The sequence below is a fragment of the Quercus lobata genome, chromosome 7 (assembly GCF_001633185.2).
Source record: "Quercus lobata isolate SW786 chromosome 7, ValleyOak3.0 Primary Assembly, whole genome shotgun sequence".
Classification (NCBI taxonomy): Eukaryota; Viridiplantae; Streptophyta; class Magnoliopsida; order Fagales; family Fagaceae; genus Quercus; species Quercus lobata.
This window is the reverse complement of record NC_044910.1, coordinates 32,546,748-32,563,061: the sequence shown is the minus strand read 5'-3', so window position 1 is coordinate 32,563,061 and position 16,314 is coordinate 32,546,748. Positions and strand designations below refer to the sequence as shown.

At 33.2% G+C, this 16,314-nt stretch overlaps 2 protein-coding genes across 2 annotated transcripts; both read right to left on the bottom strand.

Moving 5' to 3' along the window:
* Window positions 1-531: 531 nt before the first annotated feature.
* Window positions 532-4,962, bottom strand: LOC115953088. The gene is made up of 3 exons (XM_031070573.1): window positions 4,431-4,962; window positions 1,622-1,949; window positions 532-1,071 (listed from the first exon to the last, which is right to left on the bottom strand). The coding sequence occupies exons 1-3, from the start codon at window positions 4,874-4,876 to the stop codon at window positions 850-852; spliced, it is 996 nt and encodes a 331-aa protein (XP_030926433.1). The 5' UTR covers window positions 4,877-4,962; the 3' UTR covers window positions 532-849.
* A 2,522-nt stretch (window positions 4,963-7,484) lies between these two features.
* On the bottom strand, window positions 7,485-14,764 carry LOC115953087 (probable serine/threonine-protein kinase WNK5). Its single transcript, XM_031070572.1, has 7 exons — window positions 13,996-14,764; window positions 12,065-12,330; window positions 11,025-11,248; window positions 10,595-10,752; window positions 10,055-10,358; window positions 8,798-9,160; window positions 7,485-8,340 (listed from the first exon to the last, which is right to left on the bottom strand). The coding sequence occupies exons 1-7, from the start codon at window positions 14,083-14,085 to the stop codon at window positions 7,943-7,945; spliced, it is 1,803 nt and encodes a 600-aa protein (XP_030926432.1). The 5' UTR covers window positions 14,086-14,764; the 3' UTR covers window positions 7,485-7,942.
* Between the last annotated feature and the right edge of the window lie 1,550 nt (window positions 14,765-16,314).

Sequence of the window (16,314 nt, the reverse complement as noted above, 5' to 3'; positions counted from 1 at the left end):
ACCTAACAATTTATAGCCCAAGCTCACTTCAGTTTCTACTCTCCCCTTTCTTTCTTTTTTACACTTTAGTTTCCACCTTAAATGAATGGTAGCAGGACCTGAATCCAGGGAAAATAAGCTAAAAGGCCTGACTTCATGGACCTTGGCTTCGGTAGAAAAGAGATTGACTGGGGTTTAAGTAGGTTTTGAGCTATAAATTACTATAATCTTTGTAACATATTGGGGAAGTAGATCATGATATTAAGGACCTTTTCTCTATTTTCCATCCGACCAAAAAGAGAAAGTTCATCATACATACATTTGATTCCACGACAACTTTAATCTTTCTTGTATCAGTTGCATGCACCCCCCCCATTCAAATCAGATAAAAAAAGTACATTCACACTTCATTAATTTAAATATTGATACCTAATTGTCTAGAATCTTTGGAAAAAATTAAAAATAAAATATTGCATGATTTGGAGGAATAGTTTTCATAAATAAATACCATCTGTCTATTGTTACACAAACATCACAAAAACATAACACACTGAAGAAATTTTATTTATTTTTATCAATCACCAAGACAAGCTTTTTCATTTTACACACAAATTTTGTATGTAACCAATCTATAATTCAAATCCACAACCTTCCAAACCATGGAGTACAAACTGTGCATCAAGAGGACCCATGCATAAGGCGTAAGAGTACAAACTATACATCAAGGGGATCCATGCATAAGGAGTAAGATAATTGTCTTAAAAGACAAAATAGGGGGAAAAATCATGAACACTAATCGTATGAACAGGAGCATTATGAATTGGTATACTGTATATGACGTTCCATATATGTACTTGTGTTGTGTGCAAATCATGACAATGTATGGACAAAAATTTTGTATAGAAATGTCATTATTAGTGCAAGGATGATCTGGTCAATTATGGAAATTGTCTTACAGTCTTTGTCGGAACTGTGATTTATACTTGAAGGTGAATACTTGAGCTCTACGGAATAAGAGGGTCGGGTCCCTTGGCAATCTGGTACAATGATCATTTCCCCAGAAACAGATTCGAATTCTCCCAGGGTCCATTCCTATTGTCACAAGTGAAACTTAGTATTTGTTTGAATGATTGGTGGGGTAAAATTAAGTTGTTTATTCAACATATTTAATTTATGTACAACTTTACTTAGCATTCATTTGAATGATCATAATTTTTTTTTTAGAGTTTCATTCTATGGCATGAGTTCACTTTTGTGATTTTTGTTCTTTATCATTAAAATAAGATATTAATCAGTTTTTGAATGATCATTTAGTTGTTGTCACATTGATGTTTGTAAATAGAGTTGGCGAGAAAATTGAGCTTAATTTTTGGAGCTAAAATATGGTTTCTACTGGTTAACAAGGGTTTGAAGTCCAAAAGAACAGGCAATTTTGAATTTTGAGCGCCTCACATAATATTAGGATCATATTAATGCTCTGTTGTATTTATTGTACCATGATACTAAACTAACTAGGTTAAGGATTTATATAAAGGTGACTCCTACGTAAAGCTTCTCTCAATTTTTTGGGGGCAACATTTACATTATATTGGCACTAGAGCAACAAAAGAATAGCCATGAATGTATAGCAAAACCAAGTTACCTCTAGCTGTTTTCCAACAGTCACAACAATTGTGTCTGGGCCTTCTTCAAAAGACAAAGAACCATGCTTCGATTGAATATGAAATTGAGAGTTCTCGATGGGAAGGTGGAGGCTTAGAGCATGACCACATGAATTCCCATTCTTCTCATTTGGCAAAGATGGATTTTTTTCCATGAGAAAGTCAATGTGATCGTATCTGTATAAGGTCAGAACAGTCTCTTTCTCATTAATTCCTTTCTGAAATCGCTTACCTGCATTTTCTATGAAAATTTCAATCAATTGTTTTGCTACATTGTCAAGTTTAGTCGCAAGATTCTCCATATTTTGACTGCAAATAAGAAAATAAAGTTATTAGCACTTCTGTGGATGTTATTTAAAATATTTTTTATTTATATAAAATTTATGCAATGGAACATATAATGTATTTTGCATTCAACAACAACAACACACACACACACACACACATATATATATGAAAACGTAATTTAATAAAAAAATTAAATTACATAGTTATAATATTGTTTTATATAAATTAATTGAGAACATGTTATTAAAATAACTTTTCTTAAAAATACCATAATCAGCTAACTAATTTGAATATATCTAAGAATATTTTTTTTAAAAAAAAACACCATCATTTCATGAAACATATGTAACATGCTACATTAAATTTAAATTATTATATAAGTTTAGAATTATAGCATTTTTTTTTCTTTCTAAAAATAAGTATAATGCCTATATTATTGAAACTTGAATTTTAAGGTAATCTTGTGAATATTTATCATATTTATTACATTTCTAAGGCCCATATCTCTAATTTCTAATATCTATTTTGTTTATATTTTTTAGTTTATACAACAAAACTTCACACTTTCAACCCAAAAATTAAGGGGGGGGGGGGAAAAAAAAGAGAATTTTTGAGCCTAAAACTAAAAAGGTAATCTACAAAAAGAATCAATTTAAGGTCCAGTTAGTCCAAAATGGACCGAACTGGACCAATGTGGACCGAGTTGGACCTAAGTGGATTGAGTAGACCGAAGTAGACAAAAATGAACTGAAATAGACTAAAGTGAACCGAAATGAACCAAAATAAACCAAAATAGACCAAAATATTATGCCATATAGATAGGAGTAAGAACATAACATTCGTCCACTCTAAGAAGTCCTCTTTTTTGCTTCTTTTAACTTAAAATGTTTTCATACATGATACATCCACAATTATATCCATTGGGGTAGCCTCTTTTCTAGCAATATTAAGCTTCATCCAGGATTAGGAAAGCTTCCAAACATTGGTACTTAACGAGTAATGTTACAGGTACAAATCTTTTTATAATATTTTTATAAAATGTTGATGTGGCCAACCTCTTATTGGTTTTCATCTAGGTCCACCATTAATATCACTTTTTTATTTACTCATAATCACTTACCACATCAGCAGTTTGTAAAAATTTTTGTAAAATAATTTGTATCTCTAGCATTATTCATACCCAACATGCTTGACCAATGAGCAATCAAAAAAACATCACAACCCATCAATTGAAGAAAAGTAATATTGCTTGAAACTCCTTGGACCATCGGTTAACCCATTGTTGGCCATCTTCAAAAATAAGTGATGCTAGTGAGACCTAGACTTGTTGTCTAGCGTTTAGGGAGGTATGACTATGAGATGGTTAAGTTGTCTTGAATCTTATCTCCATTTGCACTTGCTTGACCTCCGATATTGTTGGTTTAAGTATTGCAGCTCTCTACTTGCACAAAAACTTGGTGGTTGGTAAGCTGGTCAAAGCGTGCATTCAAGGTAATGAACATACACTTCATTTCCTTGTATATTTTCATTTGAACTTGCTGCATTTTCCTAGCATTCCAATCATTGCTCCTCCAAGCCTGGCTTATACCATTTGTTACCAAATTACGTAAGAAATTGAGTTATTGATTTGTTACTAGCGGTGGATTAATTTTATGAACCACTATCTTCCTACTTTTCTCTTGTATAAGAGAAATAAGGAAAGTAAAGTTTGCTTCAAGGGAAACCAAGACTTTCAATTTACTTCTAAAAAAAAAAAAAGACTTTCAATTTAAACTAGCTAACAATTTGTAATTTCGGAAATCATGATTGATCTTTATTCATTATCTCTGTGTGAATATATATAGGACTGACTTTCAACTAGATAAAAATAAACCCATAAACACAAACTTCCCATAATGTATTATTAAAATTAATCATAACTCATCCTAATTAATCTAGTATAACCTATTTAAATCAATCCTAACAAATCACAAACATTTGTCACCCAATATTAATAAAATAAGATACTAGCTAGAATCAAAAAGAAAATATCCATGGGGATAATACAACAATAATTTTAATATTGAGATTATAGTTCGCATAAAAAAAAAAAAAAAGCATGCATAATTAATTTACACATTACATAATCCAATCATCTCGAACACTGCGAAAATCACGTATGCATTTAATTAGCTTATTTGTTGTTTTTTATTTCTCATAAGGGTAGTCAAAATTAACTTTAAGCAACTAAACTTAGCAAAACGCCAAGACGAGGTTTTTCTATTTGGTATCTCGTAATTTTCAGTAATTTATTTTCTAAATATGAAACAAAAAGATAAAGTTAGCTTATTTCTAAATAAGCTAGTTTTGTTGCTTATTTCATCACCTAGCAACAGTCTAAGACTATACACATATTTGGGCCGCAGGTCCATCAATATTTGGTCATAAAATGTACTAAACTTTCACCCCAAAAGTCTTAAACAAGCCCAAGCCCAAGCCCAAAGAAATAAATGAAACCGATACCTGAAATTTCGATATCTTTCGGTGCCGATAAATTTTCCCGCCGAATCCAACCTTTCAATATTAGAACGATCCCACACAATCCCCTCCCGATTCCCGAAATTCAAACTCCCCTCCGAAATTCGGAACACCGATTCGGCATCGGCTTCTCTCAGCAACGACCTTAACTCCTCCCCGGAAATCCCGTGGCCATTGATCCGAAACGCACCGCACTGCTTTGCGGAGCGGAGGATCCGATCGTCCGAGTCGCGGCCCGTTAGAGATCCGAAATCGACGATCTCCGGGATCGGATGACGCGGAAGGTGGTGGGGCAAAGAGAGGTGCGGGAGTTGAAGCGAGTTGTCGAGGAATTCGGTGAAGATCTCGTTGGCGGCGGAGCGAGATCCGGCGGCGGTGGGGATCGGAGAAGGAAGTGGCGCCGCCTTGCGTAAGGCACTCATCGTGCGCATTTTAGCAGCGGCGGCGCACGTTCAGATTGAAAAACTGGGAAGAAGAAGAGAGAGAGAGAGAGAGAGAGTAGTGAGGATTGGTTATATTTATATATGTAAAGGAGGTGTTGAAATTGAAATGAAAGCTCAGGGACCCGGGGGGAGTGGTGGTGGTGCATGTATGGCGTAGTAGGCACGTCTACAGTGAAAGATATGATTCAAATTGATTTATAATTATGAATTTCGTTAACGTTTAATTTATTGTATTTGTATCATTGTATCGAGTGTATGAGCAAATATAAGTATATACTAGTTCGTAATTCTATCATTCACAATTTGTTATACGGTGAGCTGTGACAAAAATTAGTAGCCCTAATATTGCTCTTAACCATATTACAATTATTTGGATTTATAAAAAGACTAGGCGCCCTTTTCGAAAGTATGAGGTTGGCACTATGTTCTTATCATCCGATTAATTCTATATTTGGTAGTGTGTTTTGTTGTTAAAGTTAAGTATTTGGGTTGACAAAAAGGAAGAGACACCCTTTTCCAAAAGTCTAGAGATTGTTACCATATTGTTGCTATCTGATTAACTCTTTATCTTTTTCAATAGCTTTTGTAATCCAAATCATTCGTACTGTAACTATGCATCAAATCAATGATAGTCCAAGTGTAAGTAGAGCAGTAGATGGCCTAAATATATGCTTGGGCGGTCAAATAAAAGTATATTAGTTAGTAATAGAAACAAAACTTTAAAAAGTCGTATATAAGAAATAAGTATGGAGACTCTTTCATGAGAAAGGCACGCTGCTGTACAAGGTGTTTAAACCAAAATACTTCCCATCAAATAGCATTCTGGAAGCAGATTTCAATCAACGAAGCTCTTTTGCATGGAAAAGTATTTTACTAGCAAGAGAGGTTATTTGCAAGGGTGCACGGTGGAGAGTCAGAGATGGGTCATCCATAAACATTTGGAATCATAGGTGGCTGAATTGTCCAGGGAGTGGCAAGATTGTGTCTCCCAATATTAATCCATCTCTGTCCTCAGTGAAGAATCTATTCATTCCTGGCACTAAAGTTTGGAACAACGAGCTTATTGAGCAATCTTTCTTACCTTGGGAAGCTGAGAGGATTCAAAGCATTCCGGTCAGCCATTTTCCAATGGAGGATTTGCTTATTTGGCCACTCACCAAGGATGGGAACTACTCGATTAAGAGCGCTTACCAGCTATTATCCTCAGAAATCAGAGCTACTCTACCTAGCTCATCTAAAACAGAGAATGGCAAGCATTTTTGGAATGGAATATGGAAGTTACAGGTACCTAACAAAGTGAAGCATTTTGTGTGGAGAGCTTCAAGGGAGTCTTTGCCTACCAAGCTGAATTTGTTCTCACGGCATGTCTTACCTGATCAGTTCTGCAACCTCTGTAAAGATCATCCTGAAGATTCCATTCACTGTTTATGGTTGTGTGATGGAGCCAAAAGTATTTGGCTATCGGACCCAACATTTAGTTCCCTACGATCAAAAATTTTCAAAGGTTTTGGTGATCTTGTCGCTACTGTGTTGGAAGATACAAGCCCAAATTTTGCTGCTCTGTTTTCAATGATTGCATGGTGCATTTGGGTTAGACGTAACAAATTGAGAGAGAAGCTGCTGGTGTGGGCTGTCGGGGAAACGGCGAGACGAGCTCGGGAGTTGCTGCAGGAGTATTGGGACGTTCAGGACAGGCCATCCCGAACATCTGTTCAGCACCCAAGGCAGAAATGGTCGCCGCCGGAGTTAGGAGTTTATAAACTTAATTTTGACGGCGCCATCTTTGAAGGTTCAACGAGAGCGGGGTTGGGGTGGTAGTGAGGGATGCTGAAGGTATGATCATAGCTGCACTAAGCCAAAACATCCAACTTCCTAGCTCAGTAGACTTAGTCGAAGCCTTAGCCGCTCGGAGAGCTATCTTATTTGCCCAGGAGCTCTGTCTTGGTCAAGTGATGGTGAAGGGTGATTCACTGAGGGTCATTACAACTATTAATAACCCACAAAAGAATAGGACACAGTGGGGTCATGTTGTTGAAGATATTAAAAAAGCCAGCTCTTGGTTCCAAACATGTAGTTTCGGTCATATCTATAGGGAGGGGAATAGTTTAGCCCATTCTCTAGCAAAAAGAGCAGTTTTAGCTGCTGATTTAGATGTGTGGTTAGAAGATCTACCACAGGATTTAATTGATGTATTTTAGTCTGATTTATCTTAATAAAATTGACTTACCTATTCCTCAAAAAAAAAAAAAAAAAAAAAAAAAAAAAAAAATAAGTGAATGGAAATAAGCTTTTGGTTTTTTTTTTTTTTTTTTTGGAAAGAGTTTTAATTTATTGCATCCGCCCTTGATAATAACTATTTTTACCATCATAAATTTTACCAGTTGAGTTAATTAGAAATCACAAGTTTTTGGTTTGATTTTTATAAGAAACATACTCTTGTTGTAACGGATAAGAAACATACTCTTGTTTTACCTGCTATTCTTATCAAAAGCTTTCGGCTCACTTATATTACCATGTTCTATAGCGGATAAGAACCTAAATTTGAATTCCCCTGCACTTGTTGTAAGCAAAAGAAAATTTTATTTATGTACATATGAATGAGTAAATTTTATTCAACACCTTACAAAGATAGTTTAATCAGTTCAATAACTCATAAATACAAGCATTACAACAACATCAAAATAGCTACAAGCAGCTGCAGATCACTCGAAGGATCATATTATGCACCCAAAGCATTGCTTTGAATCCACACCTGATTAATAGCATAAACAACCTATGCCAGCTTACACAGGTCGTATTCAGTGATCAAAACTCTCACTTTGTAAGGAATCTGGGAGAGATGATTGGTAAGTAACTTTACTCCCTCTTTTTTTTAAAGTGATCATTCCCAGATGTTGGCTTACAGAGGTGGTTCTAAAACTTTTCCCTCTCAGCTTGAATTCATAATGATTCAAGAATTTACTTAAGCACTCCATGAAAATATCAAACTTCACCATACATATCTTTGGAGGGCCTAGCTTTATACCCATAAAAACCACTTATAAACACCTTGCCTTAAAGCTTGCCTGGTTCCTGAAACCCAATGTTCTCAACAGCTCCCACAGTTTTGAACAATCTCCTCTTGTTTATTTCCTCCATCACAGCCCTCCGCAACAACTCACTACGTGCATCCACAAGTGAACGATTCCTAGTTAGCTTCTGTGGGAGCTTTGAGCCATAGTTTCTCCCATAATCAAACTGCAACTCGCAGTACTGTTTGGAATGATTTGCACTCATCATATCTGTAGGACAGAATCTTGTACATGTGGGAGCCTTTGCATTGCAAATGGGTTCACCTACTCTTCTAATACTCGAATCATAATCATCTTCATTGGCCGAGTAGTAACTCAAATTTGAGTATTTGAAGGAGTTCAAAGAGCTCTGAGAACTTGAATCGTCATTGATAAACAAATCTGCATTTCGATGCCATGTTATCAAATTTAGATAGCTATTAAGGCATCATTTGGTTAATAAACATTTCAAAAAGGAAAATGCTTCATTTATTGTAAAAACTTTACAAAACTAATGTAGTAATAAATGGGATTGACACCAAGACAACAACAAACTAAAAAAATGATAAAGGCTTACGTACATTGCACATGGCAAAGACTACTATCATCTTCCTATTGATGGTTGGAGTATAAGGCTCCAAACATGTTTAGAGTCAAACATTTTCCCTAAAAAAAATGGAAAATACTAAAACAAACTACCAACCTTTTCCCTAGCATCACTCAAAAAAAATTTAAATTTCTTTCTTGTTATGCTTTTAAAATTTTGAAAATTTAAGTAAACTTGTAATCACAGTAGAATTAATCATAAATATTAAAAAAAAGACTGGAGTAAACAATACCAAAAGACTAAAATGTATACCTTGAAGCCAATCATGGCCAGAGGCTACATTGTTCCCATGATTATGGGTCTTGTAGGAAGAGGTAAAAGCTGGGAGACATGCTTGAGAGGAAGAGCAAGAAGAGGATGAATAGAAAGGATGGTGGGTACTATCATTGTCTTCTTCTTCTTCTTCATAGCTAAAGCTGTGCTGATTGTGAGACTGGGATGTGCCCCCCCAATCCTTCCAAGTTGGGACCAAAGAAGATATCTCATCCTCTATCATCTCAGCTATCTCCAATGGTTCCCAATCGCTAATTTCCAATTCTTTGACCATCTCAATTGCTACGTCAATTGCAGTGTCGTGTACAACATCGAACGAAAAGTATATGTTCCTGGCATGACCTGTATTACATTGAAATGTTACAAGTTTGGAAAATGACCATGGCAACTAATATTTTTTAAAATAAGAAAACCCAAAATTTGTCAAACGAGAGTGCCTATATTAGAATAATTAATAATAATAATAATTGAAACATGATATATCATATTAACACAAATGTCAAGGAATAATGGAATTTGTCACATACTTAACTTTTTTTTTTTTAGAGAAAGTTTCAACCTATAACGTCTATTCTTGATGATAGTTCTTTATCATCAGACCAAGACACTAATTAGTTTTTGTTGTCGGCGGGGATTGAACCCCAAATTTCTTATTCAACCATAAGAGACTTTACCCGTTGAGATAACTAGAATCCACTTGCATACTTACGCTTGGAGTATCGTGTCCATTATCAATTTGCATTTGGTTTGTTTATTTTGTTTAGTTTGTTTGCTTATGTACATTATTTTTAAAATCTCCTTCTTGTAGACACTTTTCCTCAAATAAGCAAATAAGCAGATAAATAAATCCAAAACAACACCATGGACTTTAAATTTAGAGAAATATTAGGAATACAAATTTCTTCATATATATAGCAATTTATTAAAGTGATAAATTGTGAATGAAATAACATTACCTTTACATGAATTTATTGCTACAATTTCTTTTATTATGTATCAATCAATACTATTTGGTAATGTCAAAGGTTATAAAAAAAAAGTTTGTGAAGAATTTTGTATTATTAGATTTAGAGCCATGCACCCAAAAAAATTCTTTAAAAATTTCACACATATTCTCATAATTCACTTCACTTTGACCCACTATAATACAAAGATAAAGAGAGGTGAAATTCTTGTGCCTCTAGATTATCATTAAAATTTAAGCAAATATAAAAGAGGTTATAGCTTTTAGCATACCGTCCTCCGCAGAAATTTGCACTTTAAGGAAAATGGAATCATCTTCAGGGTCCAAGGTCCCAGTGATAGTCATATCAGTGCGCCTAATTGGATCAGAAACCAAAGGTGGCAAACCCACCACTGTTCTTGATTTGGGACTTTCGGTACGTGTGATGGGCAACAATCCACCTTCTTCAGAAGCTAGAAATGGGTCCAACAAAAGCTCTCGGGCTGGCAATCTTTTTGACACAGTCTCTAAGCATTTTCCCACAAATCTCTGAGCCTCCATGTCTTCAATTCGGTAAAATGCATCGGGCAGCTTTCCCTAGTAAGTCACCGAGCCAAAATGTGAAACTTAGCAAGATTATGCATTTGGGGCATTAAAGAATAAAGATATTAAATATTTATAACATTGAAAACTATTACATTTATGTTTTGAGCTCTCTTAATTTTAATGCAATAGTGCAGGAATTGAACAATTTCATGGTGCGAATTATATAAAATATATTTAAATATCACTTTATTTAAAATTTTAAATAGCATGATTAGTAGCTTAATTACCGAGGTAACTTTCTTGTATATTTGGGCTGGGTTGGAGCACTCGTTGTAGGGGTACTCAGAAGTAAGCATTTCTAACAAACACATGCCAAAGGAGTATATGTCAACAAGTTCATTGTATTCCTCTTCGTATAATTCTGGTGCCATGAACTCTGGTGTACCTGATAATTAAAATAAAATAAAAAACATAAATAAGACCAATAAACAAAGGAGATCAAATTCAATAATTCAAAGGGTAAAAATTAATCCACACACCTTGTTATACACACTTTGTTATTCACACTCAAACTATACATAAATCATGACTTAAAGTCACATTTTCTAATTTTTTTTTTTAAAATTTATTTAAGAAGATCACATTTTCTAAACAAGATGGGTGTAATAAACATCACTCTTAATCAAAAATCAAAATAATGAAAGAGAGTGTGTGTACCTATGACACTGTGGGCATGTTGGGAGCCACGAAGGATGGCTGCTAGGCCAAGATCACCAATTTTGACTTGTCCAAGATGGCCATTGATGAAGATATTATCGCATTTGAGGTCTCTATGAATCACAGGAGGATCATGGCCATGCAAATAAGCAAGCCCACGTAGGATTTGGCGGCTCCAGTTCTTAACTGCTCGAATATCTACTCGCCGATACTTCAGCCTATACCTGTTTTTACATCCCAAAATGAAAAGAACTAAATTTTGTTTCAACTTTTTATTACAATTTTATGGGTAGCAAGTGGTGTAGGTACAACTCGTCACTTACAATGGTAAAAATCCACCTATCATTGACATTATTTTTATTATACACTAAACAAAAAAATATTAAGATACTATTTTTGATAATTATATGTGTGACTAAATTTATTGTAGTTTAAGGTGACTTATGAGGTTAAAGTGATAACTAGTAATAATACTATTTTTTGTAGTGCCCCATATCATTGGTTTGAATCTAATCTCCCCCTAATAAAGTAACATTGACATATGAAAAGTTTATATATCTATGGTACGCTTATTTTTTAATATGTATCATACTTAACTAATCTTAACCGTTCATCTATTATTATAAAATATATATTACATAAGGCATATCTTTTTTTTTTTAAGTCTAAGATTAAGTACATCCGGTACATATTAAGAAAAAAAAATTCTTTATATTTGCTTATTTAATTTAAGTGGGTAGCTAATGAATAAAGTATCGTTGACATATGAAAAGTTTATATATCTACGGTACGCTTATTTTTTTATATGTATCATTCTTAACTAATTTTAACTGTTCATCATTTATTATAAAATATATATTACATAAGGCATATCTTTTTTTTTAAGTCTAAGATTAAGTACATCCGGTACATATTAAGAAAAAAAAATTCTTTATATTTGCTTATTTAATTTAAGTGGGTAGCTAGTGATAAACCTTAAATTCAAAATATAGCTAAAACAAAAATAGGGGAAAATAGAATAAGGTCATGTGATTACTTACTCTCTGAGTGTACCGGAAGTGAACATTTCGGTGATGAAGTTGAAAGTTCTACGATTGATATCAACCCAAGAGGTGTAGAATCGCATGATGGAGTCATGGTCAAGGTTCTTGAGAAGGTGAACCTCTGAGTAAAGTCGCTGCAATATTTCTGGTGAATGAAACACTTCCTTAAGCTCAACACGGTTCCAAGCAACCTCTATTCCAAGAACCTCATCAAATCCTCTATACACTGTTTTCACTGCTCCTTTCCCAAGAATTTCCCTGAACTGCAAAGCAAACATTAAAAGTTGATTCACTATCATTTGGAAATTTGTATATAAGACGAGTGTAAAAGAACTTTTCCAAAATATAAACAAAAATCTTAAAACTACTATCAATTTTACAATAAAATGTTTATATAAAATCACAATGAATGCAAATGGTACTATATTTACAATATAATTAATTAATTTTTTATTTTATGTTTAAATCTTGATACATAGGTTTATAAAATTTATAGTACTCCTAATATTATTGTATTAAAAATAAAAATTGACTAACTTATGGTGGTTGTATAAACTAAAGTACCAAGGTTTGGGAAGAAGGGGTTAGGTATCGATTTGCAGTATATGTTGATGCTTAATAAGGTTATGATTTATGAGTCCTATTGAATCTGGGGCATTAAATTGTGTAGTGAAATTTTTGCTCTACAATTCATAAAAGTGATGGAAATTAATTAAAGTGAAACTAGAAAACTATTTCGGCATAGTATTTAACATGTATAGATAATTATCCTATCAATAAATTAAAATGACTGAATAAGGTAATTAATTAACTGGATTAGAGATTAAAGAATTTTAATCTAGAATCAAAAAATCAGTGCGTATATAAATGTTTAAAAAAAAAAAAAAAAACTTTTTTTTTCTCATAATGACTGCATTGGGGAAGTCTTATATATCGTGACAAAGAACAGGGGTATTATCTTTATCTCCATACACAAAGATATTTTATGTTTTCTCTTTTTAATTTCTTTTTGTTTGGAAACGAAGGCAAGAAGCCGAAGGCACTCGCTATGAGCCTGCGAGTGACTCTTCAGCCCATGGGCTGGTGTTGAAAAGGCCGGTGAGTGTTGAGACCTTTTTTATTTTTGATTTTTTGGGCTAAATGTGTTTTGTGACTATTGTGCCAACCAAAATGGTCTAGACATATAAAAAATACTAATTAAGTGAAATGCTCCACGGCATAAATATTTAAATATAAATTAACAATCTTATCAAGCTTGACCCAACTAATTTGAGGTAAGCTTAACTCACACCAAGCATTTAGTAGGTATGAATTTTCTTTTAGGACATTTTTTTAGGGGGGGCTATGCGACTTTCTTATTTTAGAACTCATCAAAGCTACAAACAGTTGACCCCCTTTATTTGGATTTTGGAAGAAGAAGTGGTTTCTAAGTTCCAACCCCAATCATAATGTGTAATCCTTGAACTCATTACTAAACTCATCTATCATAGTCAAAAGTAATTTCTCAAGCAAAAACCACATGCTCTAAATCAAAAAGGTCAAGAAGAAGTGGCTTTTGAAAGTTATCTAGAACAAGGACTGCACCAATTACCACATGCTCGAAAATTTCTTGAAAAAAAGTATACCCAATAAGATAAATTCCTCCTGCATGTATATAATACTGTCCTTGCAATTTTTATCACTTATGGGTTATGGCCCAAGTTTATTCTAAACCTCAATACTCTATAAGCCAGTACTTGTAAGTCAAGTAACTATAACCAAATCCTACTGAGATTATAAGGTGAATATGAATTCTTTTGCTCTTTTTTATCACTAAAAATGATGAAAAGCCAGACTATATTCTATAATCAGCTCGTTTATACAAGATTATGCGGAAAATTTGAACTTTTTCTATGTACATAGAAAGAAACTCAGAATTAAATACTTACTCGACCATATCGACCAGATGGATCAGTTTCAACGTATCCAAGCTGATCCTCAGCTCCATCAACACACCCTCCTACCCTTGCCTTATACATGACTGAGAAATCAACGCTAGCTATATAGCTTACTGTTTATTTTCCTATATAATACTTGCTTGATAGTATTAAATATGTAATAATAATTTTAGACAACAAAGATGGAAGTGAATATATGCTAGAAGATCCGAGGCTTCCCCTCATGATTTTCATAAGAGAATACACCAAACAATAACCAGAAAAGCCTTGAGTAATCAACGCTAAGCATAATCCAAGCCATTTCCACAACCCCACGTGAGAACTCGTATTCCTTAGGAACCATTTGTCTCAAAGAGAAAAGACTTAGAGAAGTGAGGGACAGATATATATCCTAGATTTTTCTTTTTTCAAAAAAAGACAAGAATATTAGAACTAGCTAGGAAACTGTTAAAGACTATTTGGGTGGTGTGGTTGAGAGCAAAAATTGAGAAGAAGTTTGTGGAGGAAATTAATAGGAAAAAAAAAAAAAAAGCTTTTATTTTTATTTTATAAACTGAAATGATCATATGTGGGACTTTGGCTTGAAAATGGGATTCTAAATTTGAAGAATCTGTGGCCATGCTTTGGTAGTACCATTTGTGGATGTGGGAGCAAATCACAAAAATTAGATTTCAAATAGAGAAAGAGATTGAGGAAATCTAAGAGGAAAAGTTTGGAAGAGATATTGAGAGAGAGAGAGAGACTGAGATGTTTTGAGAAGATTTTGGTGCAAAGACAAAGAAGGTAGAAACAAGAGGTGGTGCTAATGGTAATATTATATAAGGACATTGATCATCACAAAAATAATAATAATGACCTTCTATATGGGTCCCCAGATAACGTGGCTAACGGAATTCACACCGTCTAAACTCCAAACAAAGAATAAATATACTACGATGCCTATAAATAAATAAATAATGACAACCGTAAACTTGATTATAGCCTAAGTGTACAGAGTACAGTTTTCACTAAAAAAAGTTAACATAAATACATATTTTTAAAATCTAACTAATAAATTGTAAGTTATATATGTTCTTAATACATATGTCAAATTTCATACCAATCAGATATAATTTATTATTCAATCTATAGTCATATTTTTTATGCATAATTTTAGACTATAAAAATTTAAATTTTAAAATTTTTATTTATAACATAGCTATAAATATTTGATTTTTTAAAATAAAAATAAAAATAATAATATGCTGTGAAAAACAATTAACGCCGTTTGTTATTTAATATCAAAGTCATATAGTATTATTATATATATGTGTATGTATAGGGAAAGGGGACGAGGTCTGAGATTGTAGTAGTTGATCAGCTCTGCTTGGTGATGAAATCAGCAATGCCTCAAAAGCCAGGTCTTAAATTCGAAGCATAGTTAATTCATCCATTGGGATCACAATTCGGATATACATTCACCCATTTATTTTTGGTGGATCTCATATAAACAAAAACTTTTATCCTCTTTCTTCATATTGGGAGTAATATTTTGATATTTTCAAAAATACACTATCAGCAAAACGCATCCAAACGACACACTAAGTACCCATTTGAGTACAGCTGAAACAGACCCAGCGTCTGTGTTTTGGCGTTTCCTTTTTTTTTTTTTTTTTTGAGAACATGTACTGGTTTTTTTTTGCTTTTCCAGTAAGTCTTGTGCACTGTTCACGAGACCTACAAACCTCTTTTTTCAACAAAATTAAAATGGGTCACACGATACTATTTACACATTTAAAAATTATTTTGCTACTGTGTTTTCTATTTTTTAGCAAAATAAGCGGTATCTAAATATACCATAAATTATAGGTGTAGTATTATATGCATTTGCATATTTTAAAGACTATAACGAAAAAGATAAAATTTAACTACAAAATCGGTTGTAACTTAAAATAAATATTATTACATATTTTGAAAATCTAACCATTAAATTATATGTTCTTTACACTCTTAATACACATGTCAAATTTTGTGTCAATGAGATATTATTAACTTTTTCTTTTTTTTGAGAAACTGATATTATTGACTATATGATCTACAAGGTTATATTTTATGCATAATTATAAACTACAAAACTTGCAATTTAAACAATTTATTAATAACACAACTATTAATCTTTAATTTTATAAAAATTTGGCAAGTATGGAAAAATTTTGCAACTCATTATAATATGGGTTTTTCTTTGGCTTGTTCCTGCGACTTCTTGGACCATGTAACCGACTCGATTCTATGCTAGACAAAAATTTTGAAAGACTATAATTGATCAAATAT